General features: G+C 41.2%; 1 protein-coding gene across 2 annotated transcripts in view; it reads left to right on the top strand.

Annotated features, from left to right (window-relative positions):
• med12 (mediator complex subunit 12) overlaps positions 1-13,466 on the top strand; it is a 99,945-nt gene that overhangs the window by 23,364 nt on the left and 63,115 nt on the right. For both annotated transcript variants that reach the window (XM_084331255.1, XM_084331254.1), the window contains exons 8-11: positions 3,684-3,830; positions 5,688-5,787; positions 9,370-9,506; positions 12,447-12,578. In XM_084331255.1, the coding sequence (XP_084187381.1) occupies positions 3,684-3,830; positions 5,688-5,787; positions 9,370-9,506; positions 12,447-12,578 (516 nt within the window). The remainder of the gene's footprint in view (positions 1-3,683; positions 3,831-5,687; positions 5,788-9,369; positions 9,507-12,446; positions 12,579-13,466) is intronic.

Here is a 13,466-nt window from a genome sequence, read left to right as displayed (position 1 = left end):
CTAGCTTAGCACAATGAATGGAAGCGGACATGACCGGTTAGCCTTCGGGAGAGGTGTTAGCAAGGCCAGATTAAGACTTCAGAGTCCCCTGGGCCAGATTCTTGTGGAGGCCCCCCCACACACACGTGCACGCACGCACAGTGGCGTTTTTATGTCACTTTAAAAAATATATAGAATACCGTAATTCCTCGAATAGTAACCCCGGCTTGTATTTGTTTCAACTGTAGTGGATACCAGGCTTGTATTAGGAGGAGGCATGTATAAGAGAGAGGCCTATATTTCTAATTTTCGTATCTCTTTTATTTTTTTTACTGAATGAATGAATGAATGAATGAATGAATGAATGAATGAAAACTTTATTTAACAGATTGCAGAATGGGTACAATACAGTACGGCTCAATACACACAATTGTTAAGGCAGGGGATGCAGACCTGAGAAAGACGTTTGTCTTGTTTACATCAGGGTCCCCCATTTTCAATTCATATAGACATTTATGACATACACAACATACATGACATTTATGGCATAGGGACATATAGGTATTTAGTACTAGTGTGTAGTGTGGAGGCCCCTAGTCGCGTTATTTCTAAACCTAGCCGCATTTCTGGCAAGACGCTCTCTGATTGGCCGATGCCTGTTTCTACACTGGTTAAGCTTAGGCACTCTTTCGAAGTTGGTTAAGGTTAGAGTTTGTCTTAGAGCGTGACGGGCTGACGGCAAGTTCTTTCGACGGTTAAGCTTAGGCACTCTTTCGAAGTTGGTTAAGGTTAGAGTTTGTCTTAGAGCATGGCGATAGAACGCCAGGTAGTTTGCAGGCTGTTTGACGAGGAAATGGGCAAAGACACAGCTCGTCACGCGATTGGGCAAACATGTCAGTGGCCAATCAGAGAGCGTCAGTCAGTGCCAAATAATCATTCAGTGTCACAGTATGACATCGATCTCCAAAATAAGAAAAAAAATAAAAATAAAATGTGGGGTGACGAGGGGCCTCCAAAAATGTTTAAAATAAAAGTTAAAAAAAATAAACAAATATTTGGGGCCTCTAGTGACGAGGGGCCTCCAAAAGAAAAGAAAATAAAAGTAAAAAAAATAATAATAATAATAATTTGGGGCCTCTAGTGACGAGGGGCCTCCAAAAGGCCTCTAGTGACGAGTGGCCTCAAAAAATTAAAAATTAAAGTTAAAAAAAAATTGTACGAATTTGGGGCCTCTAGTGACGAGGGGCCTCCAAAAAAATAAAAAAATTAAAATAAAAAATTAAATTAAGTTTTTTTTTTTTTTTTTTTTTGATGCCCCTCATCACTCGAGGCCCACGGGCCGCGGCCCGGTCGTTAATCCGGCCCTGGGTGTTAGTTGGACAATGAGAGATGAAACTGGTATCTATCTTCTTTTCTCTCTCTGGAGAAGACTGTAAGCTAATTTCCCAAAATGTTGGCGTGTTTCTTTAAATGTCAAGCTGGCTAACGTTACCTGTAATGTCACCAGTTAGGCTATATCGGAAATTAATTTCAAGTATTAACCTAGCTATAGCTAGTGGTGGTGCTTTCTCTTCCTCTTTCTTTCTCTCTCCCACTCTCTCACTCATTGGCTTTCACAGTAGCGGCTGCTCAGACTGACAGGAATGCTGCCATTCATTCATAAACTGTAGGCCATGGCTAAGATACTATCGGGGCATTTAACTGCCCATCATCATTGTTTTGTCCCTCACTTTATGAAAGGAATGTATTGCAGCAAGGGCATTTTCAATTTCACATCCTCTTTCATCCGACCAACTTGTGCTACAGCTGTGTAATACATACCGTGGGTTGTGCCTAAATGCTCGTTCCGGGTGCATTGTGGACCCGATGACATGACAGTAACGCTAGCCTAGTGTTTAGGTTATAGGCTACATGACATTCCAGTGGTAGTATGTCTGGTCTAGCTTCTGATTTTCATTGTCAAAATACATTTTCATGTGCAACTGTACCAACCTAATATGGGTTGTGCAATGCGCATGTTGCCTACTGTCTGTCAGCTGTACTTGGTAGGCTAGTGACTTGTCAACTAGGGTTGGGCCGATGCCATGGACCACTGAGTCCAACATCACGATTTAACCCCCCCCCCCCCCAAACCCCAAATCATATGCCAATTTGGTACATTGCCCAACCTTATTGTCAACACAGTTGGCCTTTTTTCCTTCCCACAGACGGTGGATGATCTCTGTGTATGCCAGTGTGCAAGTGTGTTTGGGTACCAGTAATTATTATTAATGGTGTCTGCATTTGTTAAATATTGTAGGCGTGTTCTTTTGCTCTGAAAGAGAGAGAAGAAATGTGTGGCTCCTGCTTGTCTCCCAGGTTTGTTGAACTACTTGTGTGCTATTTTGTGTTCACACTGATGTTTAAAGGATGAGGCTGAGGCAGGCACACTGAACAGGCTGTCTGACTGGATATTCAATCTCGTTAGACTAGATAATAGCTATGTTGTTTTGCACATAGCAACCGTTGTTTCTTCTGACATCCTGTGACAGCCCTCTGTTGATTCCAGAGTGCAGGCATGCCGACTGGTGGAGATTTGCACTCTGAGCAGTGAGCGCACTCTTCTAGCTTTTAATCTAGGGGGTGGAGTTTACTTGTTTATTAAAAAGCCATGTAGACACGATGAAACGGAACGACTATAATAATACAACCAGAGTCCACATGACTTTCAGCATGGAAATTGACATTTTACCTCTATCGGCCAGCTCAACCACAGAAGCCAGAGTACTCTTACAAGTAGCCCAATAGCAGGCCTACAGGAGCCCTTGGCATGTCAGCCAAGACTGTCTGTAAGACTATTGTAGTGATTAATATCATTAAGGACACACATTTAACATATTTGGACAAATGTTCTTTAAGTCAACCAGTTATTGTCCTTTTTGCCTTACTGATCATTTTGAACTGACAATATGCATATTTTACTCATCATAAATATATCATGTCTATATTTCCACATTTGGTGCTTATTTTTATTGCAACGTTGGCCTTAAATCTAATAAAGCGGTGGCATTAAAAGGTCTTAAAAAGTCTTGCATTTAAAGGTGCTATAGATAACATTTTATGTAGTTATATATTTTTTTTTAATCTTTTATTAAATAATAAATAAATGTATTGCTCCCCCCATGCTGGTGCTCTAGTGTGACAGAACCTTTAACTTGCTGTGCAACATGTCACTGCATGCCAGTATTTATTAAATTACACTGATTGGCCCATGAGGTGCTACATAGTTTGTTTGTCCGTTGCAGACAAAAACTACTTGTCTGACTTTGATGAAACCTGTGGAAATGATACATCTTGACATGCTTTGCTTTTCAAAATTACACTATCCTCCATTTGTTCATTAATTTATCTTTTGTTGACACGGCTGGTCTGCTGAGTGGAGGATTCAGAGTGAGGGGGGGGGGGGGGGGGGGGGGGTAGTGGCAGCCGCTGTGGCCCCACCCCTCCCGGCTGTTTGCCATGGCCAACAAATTTAATCTCACCACTTTATCACTGTCTGAGAATTCAGTGCAAGGCATTTTTCTCTCTCTACCCCCCCACACACACCCTCTCTCACTTCCTGATTGACTGCAAACCTTTTAGTTGGTGATTTTGAAAACAGAAACGGTGACCGTTTACTTACTAATCCTGGTGTTCTCCTCCTTGTCTCTCTTCTGTGCCCTCAGAGCATCGTGCTGTGTTGTCCCAGTGCTCTGGTGTGGCACTACTCTCTAACGGACAGCAGGAACAAGACCGGCTCCCCCCTGGACCTGCTGCCCATCGCCCCTTCCAACCTGCCTATGCCAGGGGGCAACAGCACCTTCACTCAGCAGGTGCCCACTGAAAAGCTTAATGTTCACACCTGTGTGACGCAGGCCGGTATCTCTGCATGACTGGGCCCCACTGCACTTCATTCAGAAATAAATAGTGTAATAAAAATTAGACATGTCCGATATTATCGGCCGATATTGGCATTAAAATATAATATCGGAAATTATCGGTATCGCTTAAATTATTTTATTATTTATTAAAAAAAAAAATTATTTATTATTTAACCTTTATTTACCCAGGCAAGCAAGTAAGAACAAATTCTTACTTTATTTATTGTCAAAAGTATGCATAATGGGAAGCTGGGTGGCGCAGTGGGCAAGGCGCTCGCCACCAACGCAGGAGATACTGGTATCGAGCCCAGCTCTCTGCGTTGCTTCCGGCTTGGCCGGCCGTCGTACTGACACAATTGGCAGTGTTAGAGGTGGGAAAGCCGGTGGGTGGGTCCTGGTCGTTGTAAACAGCGACTCCTACAGTTCGGTCGGGGCGCCTGCTCAGCGAGGAAAGGATCTAAGGGGGGTAGTGTGATCCTTCCACACGTTACACCCTCTCAGTGAGATTCCGCGTTGCCAGGTGAAAAGAAGCGGTTGATTGGCTACACATGTGTCGGAGGAAGCATGTGATAGCCTCCACTCTCCCAGACCGACTGTAGGGAGTAGGTGCGCAGCGACCAGGAAGGGGATTGGGAATTGGCATAACGACTAACATTGGGATGATTTTTTTTAATTTTTATAATAAAATAAAATAAAAAATAAAAGTATGCATAATGTTGTGTTAATTCCACGACAAGAGATATGTAATGTTAATGACCTGAAATTATAAAGTTTGGCGGGGGCCACATATATCGGTTGATATCAGTATCGGAAATTAAGAGTTGGACAATATCGGTATATCGGATACCGGTAAAAAAGCCAATATCGAACATCCCTAATTCAAATATGCATACTCATCAATCTGAAAATGAGGCTGCTTTATTAAAAGTACACATAAATGAAAGTTTTTGCTCTGCTAAAAGTGGACCTGATGTTGGTGGGCTGCAGTGTGGCGACTATACTCACTTTATACCATGGCCTGGGTGAATACTCTTTTCTGATTGGCCGGCAGGTGTGTGTTAAAACCGTTTAATGCACACGTAGTTCGGCTCAAGATGAATCACTGTTCTAAATTAATCCGCTACCCAACCTTCACTTCCTAATCCCGTCACTTATCATGACACATACCGTCCTCGTCCTAATTATTCCCAAGTTTAGCTCAAGACCCCCCCATCGTTTTCATTGGCTTACATGTCCTGGCCTCACACAGCGCCAACTGTGGATCTCACCATCTCAAAGACGACGGAGCATAAATATGCAGCAGCATCCCCTATTGATGTTGGTTTTTACTGTGTTGTAAAATATTACATAAATGTTTTTATGAATGACGATATACAATTATTTTTATGACTGGTTATCCAGATACTTTTAGTGTATTCTTTATGGGGAAGGCATGAGTAGTCAGTCACACTGCTGCTAGTGCTCTGTCATTGGGTACAACAGAAATTGCTGTAGGATCTGAATCTGTGTTTGATTACTCATGCCTTCCCACCAAAAAGTTGTAGTAAGAGAGTATATTATTTTCTCACACAATGAACCACCCATATATCCCACTGACATTTGTATTTATTTATAAAAAAGACGAGACATGCGTGTGTCTGTGTAAGCACAATAAATATTCCATGGGCCGGTACCGGGTTGTGAACTGGCCGCTGAGAACCACTGTTGAAAGTACCGGACTTACTGGAAATGCCCATCTCTGATTCAGTGCTTAATGTTTCTTCTCAAACCAGATGATCACATGTACTATTTAACTTACATGTCCCTCAGGTCCGGTCTAAGGTGCGAGAGATCGAGGAACAAATAAAGGAGCGAGGGCAGGCGGTGGAGTTCAGGTGGTCGTTTGATAAATGCCAGGAGACCACTGCAGGTAACGAGACAAAGAGTTATCTCCAAGAATATGCACTGGTGTGACGGCAGAGCGTAGAAATGCTTTGGTAATTCTTTCACTATAAAGGCCTTTCATGTATATCTTCCACAGTCGCACCTGTATTCACAAAGTCAAAAGTTGCCCTAGTGGTGAAATTCTGAGAAGATTCTCACAATTATGATTGTTTCTCAGAATTTAATTTAATTTCTAATTTCCCTTTAGGATTAATTTCCACTAAAGATAAGAGCTATTTATTTAGCATTTGACCCTTAATATCGCTCTTAAGGTGGGGAACTGTTGAGCGTAGAGGAAAGGACTTCTTTACTCGTTATTGGCCGCCAATCGAATAACACCAATAACGAGTTTACTTGTTTTTGGGATCGTTATATCGTTTATTCGCTATATCTATTCATAATTCATAGCTGCAGCCTCTGGTATAGTCTTCAGACCCTGTCTGAGCTGGCAGACGGTCAACACCGCCCTCTACTGCCAGGCGGAGCTATTGCATCTCATTGAAAATTGGCTTGTGTCTTTTAGGATGCGATCTGAGCCGGGCGTGATGACTGGATTACAGTCAAATGCATTTTTTCCGCCTTTTCCTGGAATGACTGAAAAACACCCAAACCATACTCTATTCAAAACAGTATAAAACGGAAATGTACGGATGAAAAAACAATCTGTCTCTGCAATGTTGACTAGAAGCAGCTCACTGAGACCCGACAGCGTTATTAGACCCATAGATATAATATAAGATATATTTTAAGCACTCGCAAATGTCACAGTCTAAAACTATATCCATTGAATAAAGACCTGGCAATGAATGGGGTATCAGCACCCCCTGCTGTGGCGGTCAATGTGTTAAGCGGCAGGCAGAGGAACCTTCATGAATCACTCCTCTAAGCTAAGGCCATGGTTAAACTGCTGAATCCAGCAACGTTTTTGTTGCTGAATGATTACGTTTGCTGTCCCAAGTTAAAAAGAAACAGTTTTGGCAGGATAACGCGTTGCCCTACTGGCAATGCTGAAATTGTGTTTCTGTTTTAATGCTGCCATGTAATCTGCGCGAGCCGGATACGTAGCCGTTGTTGCTCCAACGCCCATGCATAGTAGAGACCCGCACGGTTATTTCCAGTGTTTACAGCAGAGCTGTCCCAAGGAGCTGCGGCTACCATGTGTTGTCAAGTTATTGTTATAAGGAGCCCAGTCCAAGCTACAACAGTCTGCATTCCCTTAACAATTGTTTGTATTGAGCCGTATTGTATTGTACCCATTCTGCAATCTGTTAAATAAAGTTTACATCTATTCATTCTGCTAGCTAGGGCTGACCTTCGATTTTTTTTGGAATTCGAAGCTTCGAGGCAGAGATTCGATTTTAATTTATTACCGGTAATATTTTTATTTTTTTATTAAAAAAAAAATTAAATTTATGTTGTGGGACAGCACTTTGTTCAACTTTGTCAGTGCTGTAAAGTTTAAACCTTTTTAAATCTTAGACAAACTAAGCACTTTGCTTTCATGAAATATTGTAAGCCGTTATTTGAGGCTTTATAAAAGCAGCACAAATCTGTCAGTGCCGAGTCCGACCTCATCTTAAATAACAAACAGCATTGCTTGTTGTAATTAACAAATAGAGGCAGAGTTGATTTTGCACAAACAAACATATTCATTTTTTTTGTTGTTGTACATAATCGAATTTTATTTTCATATTCGAATCCCATGCCCATCGAACAAAGCTTCGAAGTATTTAAGACAGCCCTGCTGCTAGCATTAACGTTACCAAGCTGCTAGCCACAATGCTATACTGTTGTACTGGCATATTCCAATCACGTTAGCACGTAAGTTAACAAAATCAGCGACAATCTTTTTGTGAGACTAAACTCCGCTCTTGGTGGTCAATTGTGTTGATGTTAGTTTTGTTTTATCAACAAATGAGGCAGAACACACAGTGAATGTATCTGTTTTGTTTATTGCACTTTCTTTGCTCACGCGAGGCATTTAAAGATGGTGTTTTTATTTATTTTTTTGCAGGAAGTGTATTGGCACATACAACTTTTCTGATTGGCCTTCATGTTTGAACTACATCGCCACCTACTGCTTTGGCATTGTACTACATGTATAAACATCCCTGTGCTCAGGAGGCAAATTAACTTGCCTGCCATTACGTTGCGTTCTGAAAAGCGAAACTGACCCTGAAAACGAAACGAAAATTGCCCTGTGTGTAACCGCAGCCTAAATCTCCCAGCCTCAAGGAAACATGCCCTGTACTTTAAACGGTCCCTGTCAATTAATTGATGATTTAGGAGATTAACACATTGAGTGCCAGCAGGGGGCGCACGATTTATCGATTGAATGCCAGCCTTTTGGAACAGATTTTTCCAATATTTCATGATTTTCGCGGAGCTATTTCTATATTCTATATTATGGCTATGTGTCTAATACGCAGTCAGCATGTACGAAACGGATTGTTTTTTCATCTGTACATTTCCGTTTTATACCGTTTTTAAAAAACAGACGTTTTTTGACATTTCTAAAAAAAAATAAAAAGATTCTGCAGGAATCGCCCTTTAGTGTAATACACACAACACGTTGTCATTTTCCGTCTGATTTATGAATAGTTTTCAAATAAACGCTAGATTATCGATAGTATATGTGTACTTATGCACGCTAGAGAAGCGGGCTGAAAAATCGATTATCTATGACCTGGTCAGCGCTAACGTCATATACACACATATGAGACACGTCGTGAAAAAAACATCTGATTACCCCAAGACTGGTAAAATAGATTCCTTACCTCACATCAGATGTTCTGCAAAAAGATTATTCCAAATATCGATCGCGTTTATTGATCCAACGTTATGTACTCAAAACACATATTCCACGCTGCTCTGAGGGTCCCCAATGAATGCAGTAGTCTCGGGTTACATTGCCTGAGAAGTAAAATGTGGAATCCGGGTTTTTATTTTTTTTCATGCATCCATTGAGTCCAATCCAATGGGTGCAATACCATCCGGGAGACGATAGGGGGTGGTATTTGCCCTTTTCGAGGTCAGAGTCCCAATGATAACGTGAGGCTGTATTGATACAAAATGAATGGATATCGCTAATAAAAGCAATAACGATTAAATAACGAGATTTCTCGTCATTGGCACTCAACGCATGACGGCCAACAACGAGTTTCTCGTCGTTGGCACTCAAAGTGTTAAGCCTGTTGAGATTTCTCGTTTTGACAATACTGTATATATATATATTTTTTTTTTAAAGCTATTTTTTATGGCATTTTCTTCTTTTATTGTGGATAGGACAGTTTGAAAATTTGGGAGAGAGAGGTGGGGAGGACATGCAGCACATGTCCTGGGCCGGATTCGAACCCAGGACGCTGCGGTTACGCTGAGCGCCTCGACAATACTGTATATTATCTTGACATTAAATTGTAAAATTCTAATATTATTCACATAGTTCATCATTTAACATCATGAACAAACCATTAACAATTAACACATTTACTGATGACAGAAATAAACATCATAATGATATCTTTTGCCGTGATAATCTGACGTCCTGACCATCCTGATCTGTCCACAGGGTTCACCATCGGGAGGGTTCTGCACACGCTGGAGGTTCTGGACAACCACAGCTTTGAGAAGTCTGACTTCAACAACTCCCTGGACTCGCTATACAATAGAATATTTGGCTCGGGTCAGAGTAAAGACGGTCACGAGGTAAGCCTCTCAATGTTTTTCTTCCGCCTCTCTCACTCCCCCGCCTGTGTCTCTCAGACTCTGTCGCGCCCAACAGGGGAAAGCTCTAAATGTTTTTAGATTTGACGAGACAAAATGTCAACGGTGAAGAGGCCAATAAAGATGACGCACCAGGACTAAAGATGACCTATGCTATAAACGGAACCAGTCAATATCCGGGATGCCCCGATCGATCGGCCAGCGATCGATATCGGCCGATAATCAGTATAAATATAAGATTGGGGAATTTACGATAATGCTTCATACTCGGCGATTGCGAAAACCGATCGATGACGCGTGCGAAAAACACAACAGAAACACAACTCTCAGCAGAGTTGGAATGAGAGCGGAGAGCGAGTGTGTGTGTGTGAGAGAGAGAGAACGTGTGTGCAAGCGTGAGAGAGCGTGTGTGTGTGTGTGAGCGAGCATGAGCGTAAGTTACTTACTAAGTGTAATAGACTCGAGACGACGGAGCCCCACTACACCATAGATATATATAAACATTCTTTTTTTAACCTTTATTTTACCAGGTAGTCACTTGAGTTGAGATCAATGATCTCTTTTTCGAGCAAGACCTGGCAAGATTATGCACTACACTGCCCCAGGTGAGAGCAGTGCAGGTCGCTGAGAGACAACCAAGTATGCCGTGAAGACCCGCCCTACTCTGCCTCTGATTCGCAGACTGTGGTGCTTGCATTAGAGAGAGAGCAGAGACTTTCGACTCGTTGTGTCTCAGATAATACAGATAATGCATATGAAAATGGTTCAAATTCATTGAATTCAGCTCAATTCGATTTCAAATGGCAGTCTTTTTTATTATGTATAGGTCACTAATAATTATTTAATAAATATTAATTAACCCTTTATCTTCCGGAGATTATTCTCATCTTAATCCCTTCTCTGCCAGTACTGTAAGTCTATGGAGATGTTCCCCTTCTTTGCAGGGCTATAACTTTTTAAATTGTATTGCTAAATACTATGGCCCATTCAACATCAAGTATCTATCGTTTAGGATGTAGCAACGTTCTACTTTTTCATTCACACATTCATACTAAAATACGGTCTAAAGTATAAATATGTTTTTATCGTTTTCTGCAGCATTCCATAGAACGTGAGTTATAGCCATAAATACATATATTAGATCATCAAATGTAGTTTGATACCGATTGACGTCAGATAAAAAATTTCAATTGTACAAGGTCCTAAACGTCATGACTCATCATCTGATGTTGACCGGAGGGGGGGGGGGGTTCGTTTATAATGCAATGACCGACGTTAAATAAATCATGTAGTATGGGTGATGTATTGATCATAGCAGTTTGTATCGAAAATGGTAAACAAACAGGCTGAAACTCACCCCAGTCTCCTCGTAGCGTTGGGTGATGAGCGTGGAGCAAAAAGATTGCTATTATGGGATGTTGATATATGCGATCCATTTCCAGGTTGTATAATACTATATACATCCAAATAACGTTGTTTATTGAATTATGGCAACCGATCGATTATCCAGTGATAGCGAGTGGCCGGACGAAATATGGGTGAGCATCACTTCCGGCCGCTCACTTCCGGTTTTGGCAACTCGCCGATCGGCCACCAGATGGCGGTCTTGAACCGTTGGAGAGTTGAGAGGAGATCTACAGCACCTGTCAAGTCTCCGTGGGTGAAATATGATTGCCATATAGGGCTGGGCGATATAACGATAACGATAAATATCGCGATATATTGTAATAATCAATATTGAATATCGGGAAAAAAAATCGAAAAATCTTTTTTTTTTCTTTTTTTTTTTTTATATATTTTTTTTTGACCTGCAACAGGGCAGTTTTAAAACCAGAGACAGTGGACAGACTTGTCTTTCTTGCCTGCAACTTAAAGTAATGGCTTTGCTTGTCCAAATGACAATACTGACCAAATTGAGATTTATTTTTCTCTTGTCCATTTATTTTGTTTGCTTTCTAATTTAAAATACAGTTTGAAACCGTCTGTACACAGTAGGCTATGTGTGCTAGCAGAGCTAGACTCCAGTCACGAGTCACGGTGCACATGTGCGGTGGTTTGTCCACCAAAAAAGCGCCAAAAGATCGAAAATAAACTAGCAGAGCCAGAACTGTTCAACTCCCCTGGAGCCACAGCCAGCAGAGAAGCCGGTTTACTTTCGCTTTTAAACCAGCTGCAGCCTGAGAACTGGAGTGTGAGGGGATGTAACACTAAAGATGGCGGCAACGACAAAGAATTGCTGCAAAATAAACATACATCTGTTGTTTAAAAAAAAGAAAAAAGAAAAAAAAATGACTTATAACAATTTCGATAATTATCGATATCGAGAAATATGATAACATTATCATATCGTTATCGCAATATGATTTTTTGCCATATCGCCCAGCCCTACCATGACAGATTTTTGAAATATTGATCTCAAAGACGCTGTACGACGTCATTGGCAGATTACGCATGGCGAGGAATGACGTCTAAACACGTCATTGGCGATTAAAGGGTTAACCCAAATCCCAGTTTTGACAGTATAACAAAACAAAAAAAAATCTGTATCGGCCGATATGGCTCATAGACGATCGGTGATCGGTATCGGTGGCAAAAACCGTGATCGGGGCATTATCCTTCCTTTTTGACTCGCTTAGCAACACTAAACTGCAGGTTCCACCACTGTATTCCGTGAGTTTAGATGGTAGCGTCTATGCTGATGTCACCTCAAGATCATTGCACACAAAAATACTAATTATAAGATTGTGATCTATGCTGCGTGTGTGTGCAATCAATCAATCTAATTGTACTGTATGTATCGACCCGATTGATCGCTTGCAGCACATATGTAAATGTATGGTCTGAATATCAGTACATTTCCATTGTCTATGTTCCCTGCTTGTTTGATAATATGTGGACGTTATGTATCAAATGTGTGCCCAGATGTCTCCGGATGACGATGCGGTGGTGACCCTACTGTGTGAGTGGGCCGTGTGCTGTAAGCGCTCTGGCCGACATAGAGCCATGGTGGTGGCCAAGCTGCTGGAGAAGAGACAGTCTGAGATAGAGGCAGAGGTGAGACCCCCCCCCATCACCACATTATAAGACCTTCAATCTCTGAATTATAGTCTCTTTATGGTCTACAGAAGAATGATGTTTTTGTCACCTTGTTAATGTGGGACACCTCTTAAACTGCAACGTCCCTCATATGGGACGTTTTTCAGATTTTTTGCAACCGGCACTTTGGCGACCCCTAGTGGCTCGGGTGTGCATATTTTGTAAAACAATATATATATCGAATTGAAGGCTTATTTGTTGCCTGTCGATAGCGACAAAATCCGACAAAATCCGTTCAGCGGTTATCGAGTTACATGCCGGTATTTGAGGCTTGTGCAAAGTACACGGTATTGCGCAAAATACCACTCCCGACTCAGGCTGCAGTAGTTCCATAAATCTAGATCCGATCTCGAAAATGATTGTGGATCCTTGTAACCAATGGGTGTGGCTTTCCAATGATACCGACATGGGGATATAAATAATAAAAAAAAAACACAAACAGGAAGAGCAAAACAGCCAAATTAATTGAAGTCTATGAGAAAACTGAGTTTTTCTTTGTACACAGTTTACCAAAAGTTTACCAAAATCACTCATTTCTGAATGGATCTTTATGAAATTTGGATATGTACTACATAAGGCTTCAGGCTATGGCTCCGTCTGGATTTGTAAGCCATACCACCTTCTGGGGAAATACTACATCTGGACTACTAACTACTACAGAAAAACTTGAGTAACAAGTTTTTTTACAACTCAAGTTCAGACCTATGTTACTCTATTATGTTAGCACTAAAAGTCATTTTTTTTTTCTGGAATCAGAAACTTCAGAATGTCATCCTTCAAAAGAGACCAGGCTCATGCATGTGCTATAAGTATAAAGTATGTTGTTTTGGTTTGAAAAAAAAGTAT

This window comes from Notolepis coatsorum (assembly GCF_963971535.1).
Source record: "Notolepis coatsorum genome assembly, chromosome: 16".
Lineage (NCBI taxonomy): Eukaryota > Metazoa > Chordata > Actinopteri > Aulopiformes > Paralepididae > Notolepis > Notolepis coatsorum.
Note: the sequence above shows the minus strand (reverse complement) of the source record. Positions and strands in the feature narration are given on the sequence as shown.